The 16,368-nt window shown below is 39.9% G+C and overlaps 1 protein-coding gene across 32 annotated transcripts in view; it reads left to right on the top strand.

Moving 5' to 3' along the window:
- CELF4 (CUGBP Elav-like family member 4) overlaps positions 1 to 16,368 on the top strand; it is a 670,482-nt gene that overhangs the window by 382,346 nt on the left and 271,768 nt on the right. For 17 of the 32 annotated variants that reach the window (XM_062512652.1, XM_062512635.1, XM_062512623.1 and 14 more), the window contains exon 3: positions 13,325 to 13,373. In XM_062512652.1, coding sequence (XP_062368636.1) covers positions 13,325 to 13,373 — 49 coding nt within the window. Of the gene's footprint in view, positions 1 to 13,324; positions 13,377 to 16,368 lie in introns of all 32 variants that reach the window. The other 15 variants (XM_062512653.1, XM_062512629.1, XM_062512644.1 and 12 more) reach the window with 1 other exon arrangement.

The following is a 16,368-nucleotide window of genomic DNA, read 5'->3' as shown; positions in this document are numbered from 1 at the left end:
CAGACTAAACACAGGGAAAAGGTTCTTCACTGAGTGGGTGTCTGGTCACTGGAACAGGCTCAAAAGAGCACCAGGCCTGTCATAGTTAAAGGAGCATCTAAACAATGTTCCAAGTTATAGAGAGGAGTGTTAGGTACATTACAGTAATCATTATAGGTCCCTTACAACTCGAGATTTTCCATGATTCCATGGCTTTTAGCTCTGTCCTTCCTTCCTTTCTCTATAAGGGGCTGTTATACCAGCATTATCCATGCCTTGATACCTTGGATTCATAGAGCTTCTAACAAATATAAATTCCCCTTTGCACACACCCCATTTAATCAAAACCTTGCTGGTTTAAGCAGTCTGTTTTATTAAATTACCAACCTATGAAGCCATTAACTCAATTAGAAGCAGCAGTTCTGTAGTCTTGAACAACCAAGGGGTAATATTGCAGTGGTAGACGTTATGCAGGTATGGCACGTTGTAATAACAGTGAGAGCTCATATAGCATCTTAAAACTTTACAATTTTGTAAAAATAGTATCTAATTAATCCTCACAATGGGCCCTAAAGGTAAAGATTACTGTCTAACCCCTTTTTCCATGGAAGAAACTTAGTGGGGAAGGAGATGATAGGTAATAGACTTCAGGAAAACATAAAAGGCCATATCTTTCCACAGTCTGCATTCACAGGAAGTGGGTTCCCCAAATTGCTGCTTTCCTTCAGAGCAAATTAACACCAAGTGACCATTTCCTCCCTTACTTGTCTCCATACTGTAATGTGCAATTGGTTAATTTTTTAAAAGAAACTATTTTGGAAGGGGAATAGGGGTAGGAGTGTAAAAGTAAATAACACCAAGGTATTACTACAAGTTAATATTAAAAGTAAATAATACAGAAATAGAGACTATAAATAGGAAAAGGAGCTGGACTTGATTTGAATTTGAAAAAGAAAATGACAGATTTAGGATCAGTATATTATTTTAGCAAAATACTGAGAGAAAAAAAGCTGAAAAAAGTGAAAATCATATAGTGTTTCTAATAATTAGTATTGCTAACCATAAAGATGCATCAGTCATATATTATCTCAAACAATCCTGAATTATAAGATAATATAAATAAGAGAAAGTTTATTTTCATATTTTTGTTTTCTTTGAGCAATATTTTGTTTGCTAAGGATTTTCTTTTATTCTGAAATTAAAATTCATATTCAAGAGTTGCTCAGGTCCAGAAGCTGAGGATTTAAGGAAAGCACCATATGTGAAAAGACTGATGGTAAAGCCCCAAAAGCTCTGACAGTGCTTATAAGCAGGGTTAGATCAGAGTTACCTTCAAATACAGAGAGGTTTGCATTTTACCCTTATTCAAAGAATTAATGAGTAGTTTATTTAAAGTAGATTATTAAAAAAAAAAGCAGCCCTATGATTGTTCTCAATGGTGATGGCTTCATTTTATCTCTTTTCATATTTACACCATGTAGCACCCAATTCACACGGCAGAGAGAGAAAGTACAACCTGGCCCAAATTTTCAAATATGCTCAGGACCCAGTGGACCAAAGTCTTTTAATTATCTGTCTGTGCATTTGAGAACATCCTGTGTTTGAAACAGAAGGCTCTTTAAGTAGTATGATTTCTTGCTTGGTTTCCCCCTCTGCTTTTTTTTTTTTTTCCCCACTCTCAGCATCACATCTCTAGACTATCTCTGCACTGTGATTTTGGACAGATCCTGCTAGGAAGTACAAGCTTTGCTCTCATCCAAGCTGTTTTAGACATGTCTGTGTCACTTAGGTTGCTCCCCATCCACCCTGGAGCACCAGAGCCTGGGAGCTTAGATGCACACAGAGCAAAAAGTTAATGGCCAGAAAGTTAACAGCTGGACTTCTCTGAACAATGCTCCCTCTTCAGCCACAGAACAAGAAGGAGGAGGAAGGAGGAGAGTGCTGCTGGATGCAGGTCCTAGTGAGAGCACACTGCTTTGCCTCTTCCAACTTAATCCAAGCTGAACATTCTGTGCAAGCGAGTGAGGGGGTCAAGGTTGCGAGCAAGCAGGAATGGGGATGATGAGGAAGGTAGTAAGAAACTTAAAATAACTTGGAGCTATTGGCTGTGATGCCAGAGGTGGCACGTTGCTTCCGGCCACTAACACATGTGGACAGGTGAACCTTTACACCAAATCAATCATCATATTTATTCTAATTGTATCGTAATAGTCCCCCAGGAGCTCAGTTCAAATGAGCTTGACATTATTAAAATTTTAATGCCCAGTTTTCATAGCTGAATGAATATTTAAAGGGTATGTCCCAGGCTTAAGTTATGATGATGAAGAAATTAATGGAATGTCTTGTTTAATGCTTTGGTACATGTTGATGCAAAAAAAAAAAAAAAAAAAAAAAAAAAAAAAAAAAAAAGTGGTTCAAGGCAGAAAAGAAAGAAAGGCAATATTTAGGCATAATTAGAGGAGGAAAGCATCAGTGATGCATTAGTATCAGGCACCAGTTTTGTTAGATAGCTCTCAGCAGAGGGGATCAGAGGGGATACATTTATCATTTAGGAGGGGAGGAAATCAAGGTGCCATCAGGGACCAGAAGAGAAGAAGCTTCGCGTGAATGACAGATCAGAAACCAATCTCTGTGAGTTTCTGACCACATCTCTACACAGTGGAATGAGTTTGCTAGCCTTTGTTGCCTGGAACAGAGAGAGAAAATCACCTTTGTTACCCAACCAGGGTGTTTGTTTATTTTAAGTACCCAGATCAACTTTGAAGGATGGCATAATTAATCAGCAAGACTCATCAGTCTGGTAATTATGTTACAGATAATTGTCAAAACAAGACCAGATGATACCAGTTATACATAGATGGCAATGAGAGGTAGCTCCTTTTGCACTGGAGAGCCTCATACAGACTGAAACTGGTACAGAGAATTGAACTGAGGGTCTGAAATCCGGAATGGTTGTGGGGTTTTGTTTCAGTGTTTGCTGTGAAGGAGAGCAGAAGAAAAAGTTATTACTCTAAGTCCCTTCACAGAAGATTTTCTCTAAAAGGGCACTATCAAGATTAAGATATTCTTCCTCTGAGTGTTTCCTTGTTTGCTTTCTTTCTTTTGTAAAATTATTTTTTATTTTCCTGTTGCCAATTCAGGAACTGCAGCCCTGATCCCACACACAGCAAAAGGGTCTTATCATCATAAAAAAGTCTTCACACATCTAATTTGAGGTGTGATTTCATACCAGTTTAGACAAGTCAAAGGATGAGGTGACATGGCTGCTGGGGGCTCTTCTGCTCAAATGGAACTTGTTCCAGAAAGTCTAGAAAAATAATTAAACTTTTTTTTTTTTTTGTTAAAAGAACTGAGAGGAGAGCACAGCCATAACACCTGCATAGAACAGGGATACACCTTGAGAAGGAAACTCTTGTACTTCAGAAATGCCAGACCTTTCTACTTGGAATAGGTTTAGGTATGGGCCTCCTGTGGTTCAGAACTGAGGTAATGGACTGCTCTATGTTATACTGCAGACAGCAGGTGACTTTAACCTTTGGAAAAAGGGACATTAGGTTAGGAGGAAGAGAGTGAATACACTAACCTTGAGAGCAGGACCAGTGGTGGGGTAAAAACTGTTTCTGACTCAGGGTGGATCTAGTCCAGTACCAAGGAAAACCCTGGTTGCAATCTTAACCTGGTGAGAGCCTCTTTGAGTTCTTGGGGAGGCTGTGAAGCTACCTGCACATTTAGATCAGTGAGAGAGCCTGTATTTCATGGTCCTGGCAGTGGGTGAAAGCAGCTAGTTAATTTACACAGCTTACTCAGTTGTTTGTTAAATGGCAGTGCTGTGGAAAGCATTTCTCCATAGGCAAAAGGGCTGGCTGTGGTTCTTATCTTTGTGGCCAGGCATACAAAGCTACAAGCACAGAAGGTCTAATCTTCTTGGATGGACGGTGGCCAAGGTCATTTTGCACTCAAAGCATTGAAGTCAATGGAGCTTGGCCTTGCCTAAAGTCTGCAGAATCAAGCCAAGCAACCATTAGTGGCAAAGGCAACGTTTGGGTCTTGCTTCAGAAGAAGAGATAAAGCCCAGAGAGGGAAGAACACAGCAGGAAAGTTCCAATAACCAGAGGTCACGGACTCAGGAAAAGGGAGAGACAAGAACAGATGTTCATTTCCTAGTGAGGGAACAAGGCTAATGTCTACAATGCCTTCAGGGATAAAACTGTCTCTCTGACCTGATTGCTGCCCTGCTCATGTCTGTGCTGAGGGGTCCCCTGGGCTCTATGTGGCTATGGTTTGCTCCACAAGCAGAGAAAACCCCACCTACCCAACAGACAGCAGCAGAATAGCACCAAGAGCACCTATGGAACCATTGGAATGTGAGCTCTGAGGGAAGGCTTTCAGCTGGGAGGTGCAGGCAGAGAGAGAACCACAACCAAAAATACCCCAGCTGTGCACGCACTGCAAAACTGGTCCAGGATCCTCAGCACATGTTCTCATCACTCATTTAAATGCTGTGATGCCTCATACATACATTTAGCCATCAGCAGGATAGGGATCCCTGCCTGCTAGTGTAGGAGACTGTCTTTGTTGTATCCATATGGACTACCTTCTTATGCTGGGGGAAATGGAGTGCTCAGCCTGGAGGAAAGGAGGCTCAAAGGGAGACCTTGTCACTCTCTGAAACTACTTGGAAGGGGGTCATTGCCATTGGAGGTTGATCTCTTCTCCCAGATAACAAGTGACAGGACAAGAGGAAATGGTCTAAGTTGTGCAAGGGGAGGTTGAAGTTGGGTATTAGGAATCATTTCTTCACCAAAAGGGTGATCAATCATTGGAACAGACTGCCAAAGGAAGTGACGGAGCCATCATCCCCGGAAGTGTTCAAAAAACTTGGAGATTAAATATTTGGGGGCACAGTTTAGTGGTGGACTTGTCACTGTTGTATTTACAGCTAGATTTGGCAATCCTAGAAATCTCCTCTATGATCTCCATGATCTAATGGAGATTTATGATTACATCATTCTATGACTATGATGTTGCTCTGCCTTGAAGGAGTTTGTGATCACAATGTCTAGGCTGAAAGAGAATGAGGTCTCTTTCTGCTCAATACATGTTAAGCTGGCTAAGAGAGAAAATTAGGGACAGAGAAGAATGATTTTTTATAGAAGACGTATGGGCACATTCTAAAGTTAAATCTAAATTATCTTGAAATAAACTCAAGAGGGAAATTAGAAGAAAGATGGGATTCTGGAAGAACTTTTCCCTACTGATAAGGGAGGAAAGGAGGGAGGAAAAAAAAGGGAGGAAAAGACAGCAAAAGACTGACTTAGTTTTATATTAGAATTTGATATGTTTATGAACAGAATTTCACATTGCCATAGCTCATAGTATCAGCAGGGAATAAGATTTAATGAGCAGCATGTTCATTCAAGAGTTATACCTCTGCTGTCAGGATACACACAGAAATAGACCCTTTTATGTAGCTTAGCATGATCAGAGGGCCAGTGCTTGGACTCCTCACATGCTTGAGTGTACTCACTGAATGTTCAGGGACTTCTCAGTCATGTAAAGGCTCTAGAACTACAGACACATTTTCAAAAGTCATCATTCACAAGACACTCCTCTTTTCCAGGAAAGAAAGGTCAAGTTCAGGAGCCAAGCAAGATCCATGAGTGCAATAAACAGCCATCTGGGTGATCAGGGCATAATCTTATGCCTTTAGTCATAAGGTACTGTGTGGCAGCACAGTCTATTGAGTGAAAATACACCTATCAAACGTCATTTTTACAATGTGACTGCCCAAAACTACAAGGGAATCTTCTGATGTCACTTTCACATGCAGATTTGCATAGGAAACAATATTTATAAGATATAAATACTTAAAAAAATAAGAAAAGCAAAAAAAAGCAGTCCTACCCTCTCATTTCGGAAAATGAGGCTTTGCTCCAAACATCATGTGTTTTGTCCTCAAACATGCCAAAGACTAAGTTCTCCCTTTGCCCTGCCCCACTTCATTTAAAACCAGGGACTCCTTAAGATTGAACACTACATGCTCAGCTACCCCAGGAGCAAACCAAATTATTTGTTGTACTGGGAAGGCCCTAGCTGCCTATTAACAAGATTAGCAGTTTCTTCAAACTCAAGCCCAAAGTATTTTGTGAGTAAGAAGTTTAGTATTTGAAGCCACAGACTTGTGCACGTGAGTGTGAGCTGAACTGGAGCCCCTCTAGGTTCATCTCTACACAGGAGAGAAGGAGAAAGATGAATCAATAGTTAGACAGATGGGTTATAATGTGTTTTATATGATATATAGAAAATACTCTCAGAGAACAGGGATGGCTGGTAGCAATCATTCTCAGGGGTAGGCACCATAGCATTGACTGATTTGGAAAGGTCTGACCCTTCAATGTTTTTTTTTTCATATTTCACACATGGCCATTTCCGGTCTTCTCATCTGTTTGTGTACATATCTATGGCACACATCTCAGCAGGTGGGGAAGAGGGTGGCAGGGAAGAATTAAGGGTCTTTTACCAAGATGAGGTTTGGGACAGTCATTTCAGAGGCAATGCTTTACTAGCAAGTGATTTAATTTGGTTTTGTTAGTGTTTTGTTGTTGTGGTTGTGGTTTTTTTGGTTGTTTTTTTTTTTAACAAACTTTCTAAAATAATTCCTCTCCTTACTCTTTCCTTGATCCAACATTGTATCAATTCAGAGTGCTCACAGTAAATGTAGTTAAGGTGTAATTACACATCAATCCTTACAAACACAGCATTTACCTCAATTCCATGCAGACAAGTTTTTGCTCTATGCATTACAGCTGGAATAGACATATAAAGGAATCTACTTGTCTAGCTAACTTGGAGTGAGGAAACCTTCCTGATTCTGTAGCATTTGGAGAAATCTTCCTGAGCTGAGCACCTGAGCCCTGACTTCGTTGGTTTTTTTGGTTTTTGTTGTTTTTTTTTTTTTTTTCCTTCAGAGGAAGGAGATTGCTTTGGATTCACGCTTATGGCTATCTAGTTTAGATCACTGTAATTCAATTATGTCACTCAGAATCAGGTACAGAGTGATTTACTTGAACTTTGCAATTACACATACACAATTCAATTGTAGGTGATTTCCTTGGCTTTTCCAACTTTGACACTGATATACTTTGCATTTCCTTAGGGCCCTCTATCAGGGCAGATTTTGTTCAATGCTTTAAAAATTATGACCCACTCCTACAAACACATTCCTGCCAATACCTTTGCTCACATAAATAGCAGTATTGAATTCAGAGGAATTACTATTGTGCACATGGCAGACTCAAAAAAGACTCATGGCAGATTCAGTTGGCAGAAATGGTAAAATGGTAAAATGAAATTCCTCTTAGTGTTTTGGGGAAATGTTTTAAACAGAAAAACCTGTCCCTCCAAATAAATAAACAGTAAACCTATATTTGAAAATTTCAGAGCAGGTATTAAACTATTCCTAACTCCAATTGACATCTGAGCTATGTCATGAGACCACCAAGAATTACTTAATATTTTTAGGGGAGAAGTTTCTCTGGGATGGGACTTTTTTTTTTTCCATGAAGCTAACCAGCAACTACAGAGATGCAGAAGTGACTAATTAACATTTTCTAAGACCTACTAATGGTTTTCCTTCATTATTATGTCACAGCTGAGTTTCATCATTATTTAGGGGCTGATGACTGAACAATACCAAACCCAACACAACATCAGTGAACATGAAGAGTTTGTTATTTTCCATTATATATGTCTACATAATTAAAATATAGAAATGACTGGATGTTTGCTTGTTTGTTTGTTTAAAACCAGAATTTAGATACCTGCTTTTTTGCCCATCAACCACCTTCATAGTACATGATGCTATCTTTGTCTTTATTATGTAGAATAAAAAGTTGAGAAAGAGTCAGATGTAATGATGCACCCAAAATCACCCAGAAATCCAGAGAGCTGGAAACAAGTCTTGCCAGAGGTTAGCACCTCTACTTTTTTACCCTCTTTGGAAAATTCCAGAAACATGGGCAGCAGAAGTCCTTTCATCATGGTTTTTGATAGAAACCAAAGCCCCCAGTATGTCCTCAAGGAGTATTCAATTTTTTTGAGACCTCTAAGTATGGTGGAAAGATTATTATTATTATTATTATTATTATTATTATTATTATTATTATTATTATTATTTAGAGGATCACCAGGATAATCTTCAACAGTACTATAAAACACACATGTTCTATAATTACCTTTGTCTCCTTAAGTGACATCATCTTTAAGCACAGAAGGTTATCTCCAACATACCTCTCTTCTGCTTGGTTGTAATCTCTCTAACCACTAGTGGCTTCAATTCATCTTCAATAATCTCTTCATCTTTTTCCTTTTTCTTACTGTCTCAGAGCACATTTTAAGCAATTCAGGATATCTCCATATTTTTGAGGGTTTTTTTCCCATTTCTTCTTTTTATTTTTTATCTCTGTATTTTTCCACTCACAAGTAGAATTTTAGATCTACTTATAAACATAAGTTACATAGATGAGCAATGAAAAAGTGGGTGAGACAAGAAGGAAAAGTGTAGTAGCAACAGCAAGAGGAAGAAAGATGGAGACAGTGAGAAATCAGCTGCTTCTGCTTCCTACTCTTCTTTCCCAGGTGATCCTTCTACCAGCTCTAAATTAATATCAAAGCCAGAGGGAGCAGAAAAAGGTTGGCGGGGGAAAAGAACGACAACCTTAGGAGAAGAAAAATCATGATGCAGAAAAGCGTCTGTCCCCTGTCTAATTCCTGCAGTGGCCTGTAGCTGATGGTGCTGAGAAAAATACAGCAGCAAGCTCTGACATTTCATTTCTGTGGAGAATTGAAAAAGGGCTTGCTATAATTCATCGCTTCTTGTAACTCAAACCCTTTTTGACAGGGGTACCTGCGCTGTCTTTTAACAGTGGCACCACAGTGGCTGTAATTGGACATGAAAAATGATGTTGTGCTTCTGCTTGCTGGGAGAACTGGTGTGGGGGTAGGTGGGGCAGTGGCAGTTTGGTGTGAGATGGTGACATCTGGCATAATTTGGGAGGGTTGGGTTTGGGCAGAAAAAAGGAAGGACATCCCAATCTGAAGGGTGTGAAGTGTAGCAAGTAATATCACCTTGCCTAAGGTTTGCAAAGGTGATAGTAAAGGTGGTATTCAGCAGAAATGAACATGCAAAGAATCACAAGAAAATGAGAAGTGTGATGGACATGAAGTTCTAATTCCACTATCAACACAAGTATTTATGGCATTTGTGGGAAAAAGACACACAACCCTTCCTGATGAAATAGGCCTATTCCCAGCTGCAGTGGTACTCCTTCCCAGCAAAGATGGGGAACCTGAACCGCAGGCTTTTCCTGACTTCACAGTGGGAACACAGTCATGAATAAAACTGTGGTGTGCCACTCTCTCACCACCTCTTTGAAAACTGTGTCCATATATGTATTAAATTATGAGCCAAATTAAATTATTTGGCCCTTGCCTAAATCTCTGTGCCTCAGTGGTCCTCAACACATCTTTGCTACAAAATTGTTGTTGACCAAAGCACTTCAAAGTAAATTTTTTGGCCAAATGGGACTCTGAATCATGAATGATGATAAACATTGTCCTGACTTATAATGGTTTTATAACTATAGAACATTCTGGTACCATAAATTCAGACATCTCCATACTATGGAGAGAATAAATATTTTAGTCAGGTCTTAAAGGATGGTAGAGAATTTAAAGAGGAGATACATGCTTTTGGGACTAACAAACAGTAAAACAGTTTACTCCTTTCTCAGTGGAACCACAACAGGGATAGCAGAGTACTAGGAAGAATGGCCATTTTTCAAATGAGAGCACAAAGAGCATCCCTGACCAGAGGAAAGAAGGACCACTGAAAGGACTGGAGTGTAGCTCATCCTAGAGGAAGCCTAACAGACTGCACTCACTCCATCTACCAGTTCAGATGTTGGGTCAGCCTGCCCTAGGTCTTTTCCCATGTAGCCAAATCCCTTTTGAAGCCTTCTAGTGATGGGGTTCAATAACACTTTACAGCCACATGTGTGATTCCACAGATCTCAGGTGTATTTCCTGATGGCATTCATCAGATTTGCTATCTGGCAAATATTCTTTCTCTTGTCACACTCTCAGGGTCCACCCAAAACAGAACAGATATTAAAAATGTCCATATCAGTATGTCCCCAAACACTCTTCAGAGGGCTTCATTTTGGAGTATGAATTTTGGCTTCATTCCACTTAATTTACAGCAACTTCCAGATAAAGAATAAGCAGGGAACTTGAATATCTGGGTTCCCTTCTCCCCAAGCAGGTATTTCCCCAGACTGGGAAAGCTACATTATTCTGCCATTTTATTTTCTTATTTAGCCCTTTTCTGGTCCCCATGACAGGTCCTTGCTCCCAGAGTGTCTATGTAAAAAAAAAAAAATAAAAAAAATCCATAGATGGAGAAAGGAAACTTAATTATTTTCCTCTCAGTGTTTCTCCCTATAATTGGTGTCTTTCATGTCAAGATGATCTCAATTTGTATTATGGGCTCTGTTCAGGCAGCACTTTCTCTTTGGTCTATAAAGAAATTGTCAAGTGTATAAATCATAGTGTGCATTAAATTACACTAGCCTTTTATTTATTAATTTCCCTAGTTTTTTCTTCCTCTTGGATGCTCCTTCCCTCACTCTTTTTTTTAACATTCTTCAGAACTGACTTATTTTTCAATGCACTCCTCATTCTCAGAAAAAAAAAAAAACAAATAAAAAAACAAAGAACCAAAACAAACCATAATGAAACAATACAAAATAAAATAACAAAAAAAGTCCAAACAAATATTTGTCTCCTTTCATTTTTGCCAAAGGGTCTGATAATGTTCTCATGCAAATTTACTTTATTCAACTCAAAAAGAAGGATGAAGTCTGTCTAGTTTTTCTCCAGGCAGGATCCAAAAGTTACTTGAGTTCATTGCAAATTTTCATGGACCTTAGCATGCTTCAGAACAGTACCTATGTGGGTACTACATTTATGGGATGTTCTGCATCTCCAGTCTGTGTCTGTTTGGACTCCAGACTTTGCCTCTCAAGTCTGTATGCTGAGCACTTCCCATAAATTCCTGACTACTGTGACTATTTGTCTTACTTGGGATGCAGGTTCTGGCTGTCCCGGAATGAGAACCAGTGACCTCTGACTCCTCTCCTCTGACCATAGCAGTTGGATTAGTCACAGGGTCTCCACATCAGGAACCCATGATTTTTAATAAGAGTGCAAGTGATAAAAGTAATAAGGTCTTGAGCTGGTGCGTGGATGGTCAACACCAGCCTGCTGCAAACATGAGCAGTCATAGGTTGAGCAGCTGAGGGAAGCAACTGAGTAATTTGGCTTCATTGTCCTGCATGTGAGAAGCAAAATGGGGTTCACCTCAGCTAAGTCTAAATGCAAAGACAACCTCCATGATCAGCAGAGAAGAACAGGCACTGCAAAAGGCCATAGGCTGTTTATGTGCCAAACACCAAACTTAAGAGTGGCTTAAAGTTACACTTTGAAAACATTTGGAGTCCTATGACACAGAGCACTCTCCTCACCTGTGTGATGTCAGATCCTTGAATGTGTGCAACAACCAGCTGCTCACATGTGGGTATAAAGGAGCTCTGTGGCAGGATATCTGTCCTGCTGCTGCTGCTTCAAGTATCACCTCTGCCCTGCTAATACCTTGTGGTACCAATGTGAGCAGCAGGTCTTTGCAGAGACGGAAGCAAGGGCTGATACAAGGTTTAACTATTACCAGATTCTTTGTTGGTTCTAGCGCTTGATTTTGTTGGATGATACAGACATAGTGGGGAGCAGAAGCTGTTCAGTAGCATCTGTAGCCACTGATCCTTCTCTTCCAGAGTGTGAGTCTAACTGTAGTCAGTTTGTGGATAAGTACATTTTCCTCTAGAGACAATAATACAGTGGGATCTGCGAGGCTCTTCATCATCTTAACCTACTTGTCAGCCAGCTTGGTAACTTGCTATTACTAAAAATGTGTGCAGAGCAATTAGAATAAATCTAAGTTATTATTAAGCACTTTCAAAAAAAAAAAGGCAAAAATTAGGGAAAAAATTTAAAAAAACATAAAAATAAAATGAATGGTCTTGCTGCCCAACTGTGATTACCCACAAATAAGGGATGGATATTATTCCCTGGAGGCATCCTGTGACATTCATCAGCCAATTTGTGGTCTGACTTTACGGTGAAGACAGATGTTAGGAGATTCCTATTGCCTTCTGACCTCGTGCTTCTTGTGATGCTTGTTTGAACTTGTACTTTCTTTGTTGGTTGACAAATCAAAAAGATATTTTTATTCTGCTCAGACACAGTCATACATAGGAAAATATTTTGAACAGTCCATCTACAGGGTATCAATTGCTTTGTGTGTCAAGGAGTATGAGGCAGGGAGGCTTTCAGATTAAATTTGCAGCTGGTTCTGATCCAGTCTGCATCTCTGGCTATTGACAGGAGAGGTATACCTTCATCCCTGTTTTTCAGGCACCCACTTCATGTTAGGCATTGCCAGTGAAGAACATTGTGAGCATCTGTTGCCCTCTCTCCTAGGATTGAGCAGCTCTGGGGATAGTGATGATACCCAAAGATTTTGTTGAGTGAGAGAGGGATAATTCAAATAACAGAACACCTATTCACAGCACAGTGACAAGGTTTTTAAACATACTTATATTGTGATATGAGAAAGGAAAAAAAAATATATCCAGAAAAGCAATAGAAGGAACATCTGGTCCTCTACTCCCAGAAAAGTCTCAGTATCCAACACTCCTGCAACATGTGGACAAATTAGATCCAAATCCCTCTCCCCAGGTTTGAAATGAAGGCTGCTAGGCTACACATGACAATCCAACTGAGTTAACAGTAGAAGTGGAATTAGCTTTTCAATTTCCTTTTCATCATGACAGTCTCGAAAAATTTTTGCAATTTAAGTCTCACTGATCCTGATGTTCTAACAAAGCTTTTTTTGCTCTCACGCACCAGTGTTTCTGAAGGAAATTATTAGAAATTTTAAAAGTTACATTTAAAATTTCATGACCTGTGTGAAATGAGTCAGATCCCTCTTCCTATGTGATTCAACAAAGCCACTGTCAGGTAAGAGGAGTTACACTGATTTATTCACCTCAGACCAAGCCACAGCCTACAGTCCATGATTAGTTCTTTGTTTACTAATTGCTTTTCCCCCCCCTTGTGGAGAAAATTCTGGTGCTAATTATGATGCGCAGTAAAGAAGCAAAGCAATCCTCTGTATATGAATGTCTGAGTCCTCCATTAATTATGTGTCTGTCTTTGTTCTTCCTTACAGATGAACAGACCAATCCAGGTGAAGCCAGCGGACAGCGAAAGCCGAGGAGGTAGTTGACTGCATTGCTTTCAGCCACAGTGCTAAATATAATTGTTGTCTCTGGCTTCTCTCAGGCAATGTGCTGATCAATTAGTAACGTAATCACTGCCAAAGAAATTCCCTCCACAGCAAAGATTCTCTTTATTAAATCTCCTTTACTTCATCTCACTTTCCTCATATTCAATTATTATTTGATTTTAAAAGGCAGGCAGGTGCCAGTGATTGCCTGAGAAACAAATAACTGCCTCGTTAAGAAGTGAAGCACCAGGCACTGACTTAACAAAGTTTAACAGCAGTGGACATCAATGGGGGTTTTTCCAGACTTATGTCAGGCTGAGCTGTAGAGGTGTTTAATTTGTTTAGGATAAAGCAGATATTTTATGGTTTCTCTAGCCATGTTGTTTCTGCTTACACTGAAGTAACTCTTCTTCTGGAAAAAGCAAATTCTGAGCTGCAGAGTTTTCTGCACCTGTATCAGCTTATCTGGATAAACCTGTTGCGGAAACTGAAGACTTCTGTCAGACCCAGGGAGTTATTCAGGATTTGCACAGGTGTAGCTGAAATCAGGAGCTGGTATTCTGCTTTTCCATTCTACACAGTGGATTTGGAAGGCTTTGTTAAGTGATTGTTCAATAGATCACCAGTGATGAGGTGTTTCCTGTAAAAGCTTTTTTACCTGAACTGATGTGGTGATACCTCACCACATTCTTCTAATAGGAGCCTGTTTGTCAGATCAAACACACAGATCACTGAGAGAGTGTGAGATGGTCTGTTATGCTGGATAAATTACCATCCTGATATTTTTTTTTCTTGTATCTGTATATTTATATATACACACACACATATATATATAATGACATGTTCTCTTCCTCTCTATCCTTATCTCTTTGGGGAAATAATGGAGAGCCTTTTCCTCATCTTTTAAGTAGAAACTTCTAGTGCTTATGTATCAGATAAATGTGGGAGTAGATTTTGTCACTTAGTAATGATGTGGCTCTTAGATGTCTGAAAACTCTTCAATTTCCACCATAAATATAAATTCTTCTTCATTTGTGGGATGACTATCTTTGTGCTGGCATTAGTGGAAATCTCTTGCAAGAACTGCTTAAAAAGAGAAAAATGCTTCACAGACAAAAGTCACCATGTTCTCTCTCTCTTCATTTGAAAGATGTGAATTTCAGGGACTTTGGCTGCATCAGTGTGAGGTTGAAACTCTCCAGTGACTCAAGTCATTGGAAGACTTTGTACGTAGCTTCTAGTTAAAGGGCTGGTGTTACAGGCTGGTGAAACCACAGGTCAAGAGAGGCTCTGCAATGAAAGGTTGTGGTGCCATGTAGTTGCAGAACAGGACAACTAAGTGCTGGAAAAACACCAGAAATCCCAGGGATAAATAATGTTTTCAGAGCCCCTCTAAAGAAAATTTGGAGAAAGTTGGTTAATACTGGGCAGAAAGTATCTGATGGGATCTGGCAAGTTCTGCATTTAAGGACCAGGGCACATTTCTGACTTTCAACAAAGACATGTCACATCCTAGAGCATTGTCCAGTGGTTTTTAATAGAACCAGGTCAATTTCCTCCCCTTTCCCTCCCTGTCTGATGATCTGGCTCTGTGTCTGAGTAGGATTGGGTAAGCCATGGACAGTTGTCAATGCCAGTCTCCTAGGGGAAAACCAAAAGGCTCAGCTGCTTGGGCAAATGAGGAGACATTATACACATTCCAGTGGAGTTCGTGCTGACAGCGAGAGTGAAGGGAGGGCCTTTTGTCCATTTAATTAGACATACCAAAAAATAATAATTAGGCTGGCCAATTTGCTTAGAGTGCCTACAGGGTATGGAGCTCCCAATCTTTTTTTTTTTTTTTTTTTTTTTTTAATGCAAATCAATAATAGAGAACACATGTCTGGCTTTCTGAGAAGGGTTTTCAAACTCCTTTGCTAAGAGCAGCTGCTTTCAGGAGCAGTAGTTTAAACTGCAAAGGACTCCAGTGGCAGCTTGATTCCACATTATCACACCCGTGGTCCCCTCCCCATTGTATTTTAGTTAATTGTCTCCCCAGCTCACACAAACCTCATCTTTTTTCATCTAGTCTGCTCCCATATTTCTTCTGTCAGTGGTAATCATAAAGCAGGGGCCAAGCGGGTGCTCTCATCATTGGTGTGGAAGACACGTTGTCCTAATTCCCCACTGACAAGCTGCTTCTGGGCTGGTGATGCTTCAGGACGGCATGACTCAAGGGCAGCTGTGGGAGAAAAGAACAATTGGCACCCAAGGGAGGCATTGTATTACATTCTTCAAGAGCCCACCAGTTAAAGCAGGCACAGCAAACAGAATGTTAAAAAGGAGGCCGTGTATCTTAGGAGCTCATCAAAAGGTTTAATTAGGGTTGAAAGACAAAGGCCAGCCTAAACAAATAAGAAACTTAAGTTTTAGCTTATTACACCCTGTCTGTGTATCAGGATAGGACATGGGGGAGGAGGGGGGCTTGGAAGATGAAGCAGCTCTTCTACACAGCACAAGTCTTTGGTCTTCCCAAAGTCCACACACTGGATTATGGGGAATACATATCCTGGATTTAGGGGAGTTCTGGAGCCAGGCCACAGTGTTAATGGAAAAATGCAGTGTTTGCTGAAACTGCAGTTTGCAAGCAGGATTTTACTGAAAAAGTTGAGCAGCACACTTGAGGAGTGTTTTCTTTGGGGACAAATACTTACATTTTTCTAAAACATGAAGCTTTGAATTTTTCAGCAAGTACTTTCACAAGGTGATGAGTGTCACAAATTTATTCTCTCCTTCAACTGGATTCAGCTCAGCTTTTCCTGCTCCTCTGGAGTCTGGATTTTTTTCAGTCTTTGACCATCCCTATTTCCTAATTCTCAACTGAGCTGAAAGTGAGTGTTAGTATTTAGTGTGTGTGAGCTAGAATTTAGACCATCTAAGTTTGGGAAAGTATTCAATATATTGTTTGGCAAAAATTACAGTCAACCCACCAAAATGGATATGCTGAG

The sequence above is a fragment of the Cinclus cinclus genome, chromosome Z, assembly GCF_963662255.1.
Source record: "Cinclus cinclus chromosome Z, bCinCin1.1, whole genome shotgun sequence".
Classification (NCBI taxonomy): Eukaryota; Metazoa; Chordata; class Aves; order Passeriformes; family Cinclidae; genus Cinclus; species Cinclus cinclus.
The sequence above is the reverse complement of the archived record's forward strand: the minus strand, read 5'-3'. Positions and strand labels throughout refer to the sequence as shown.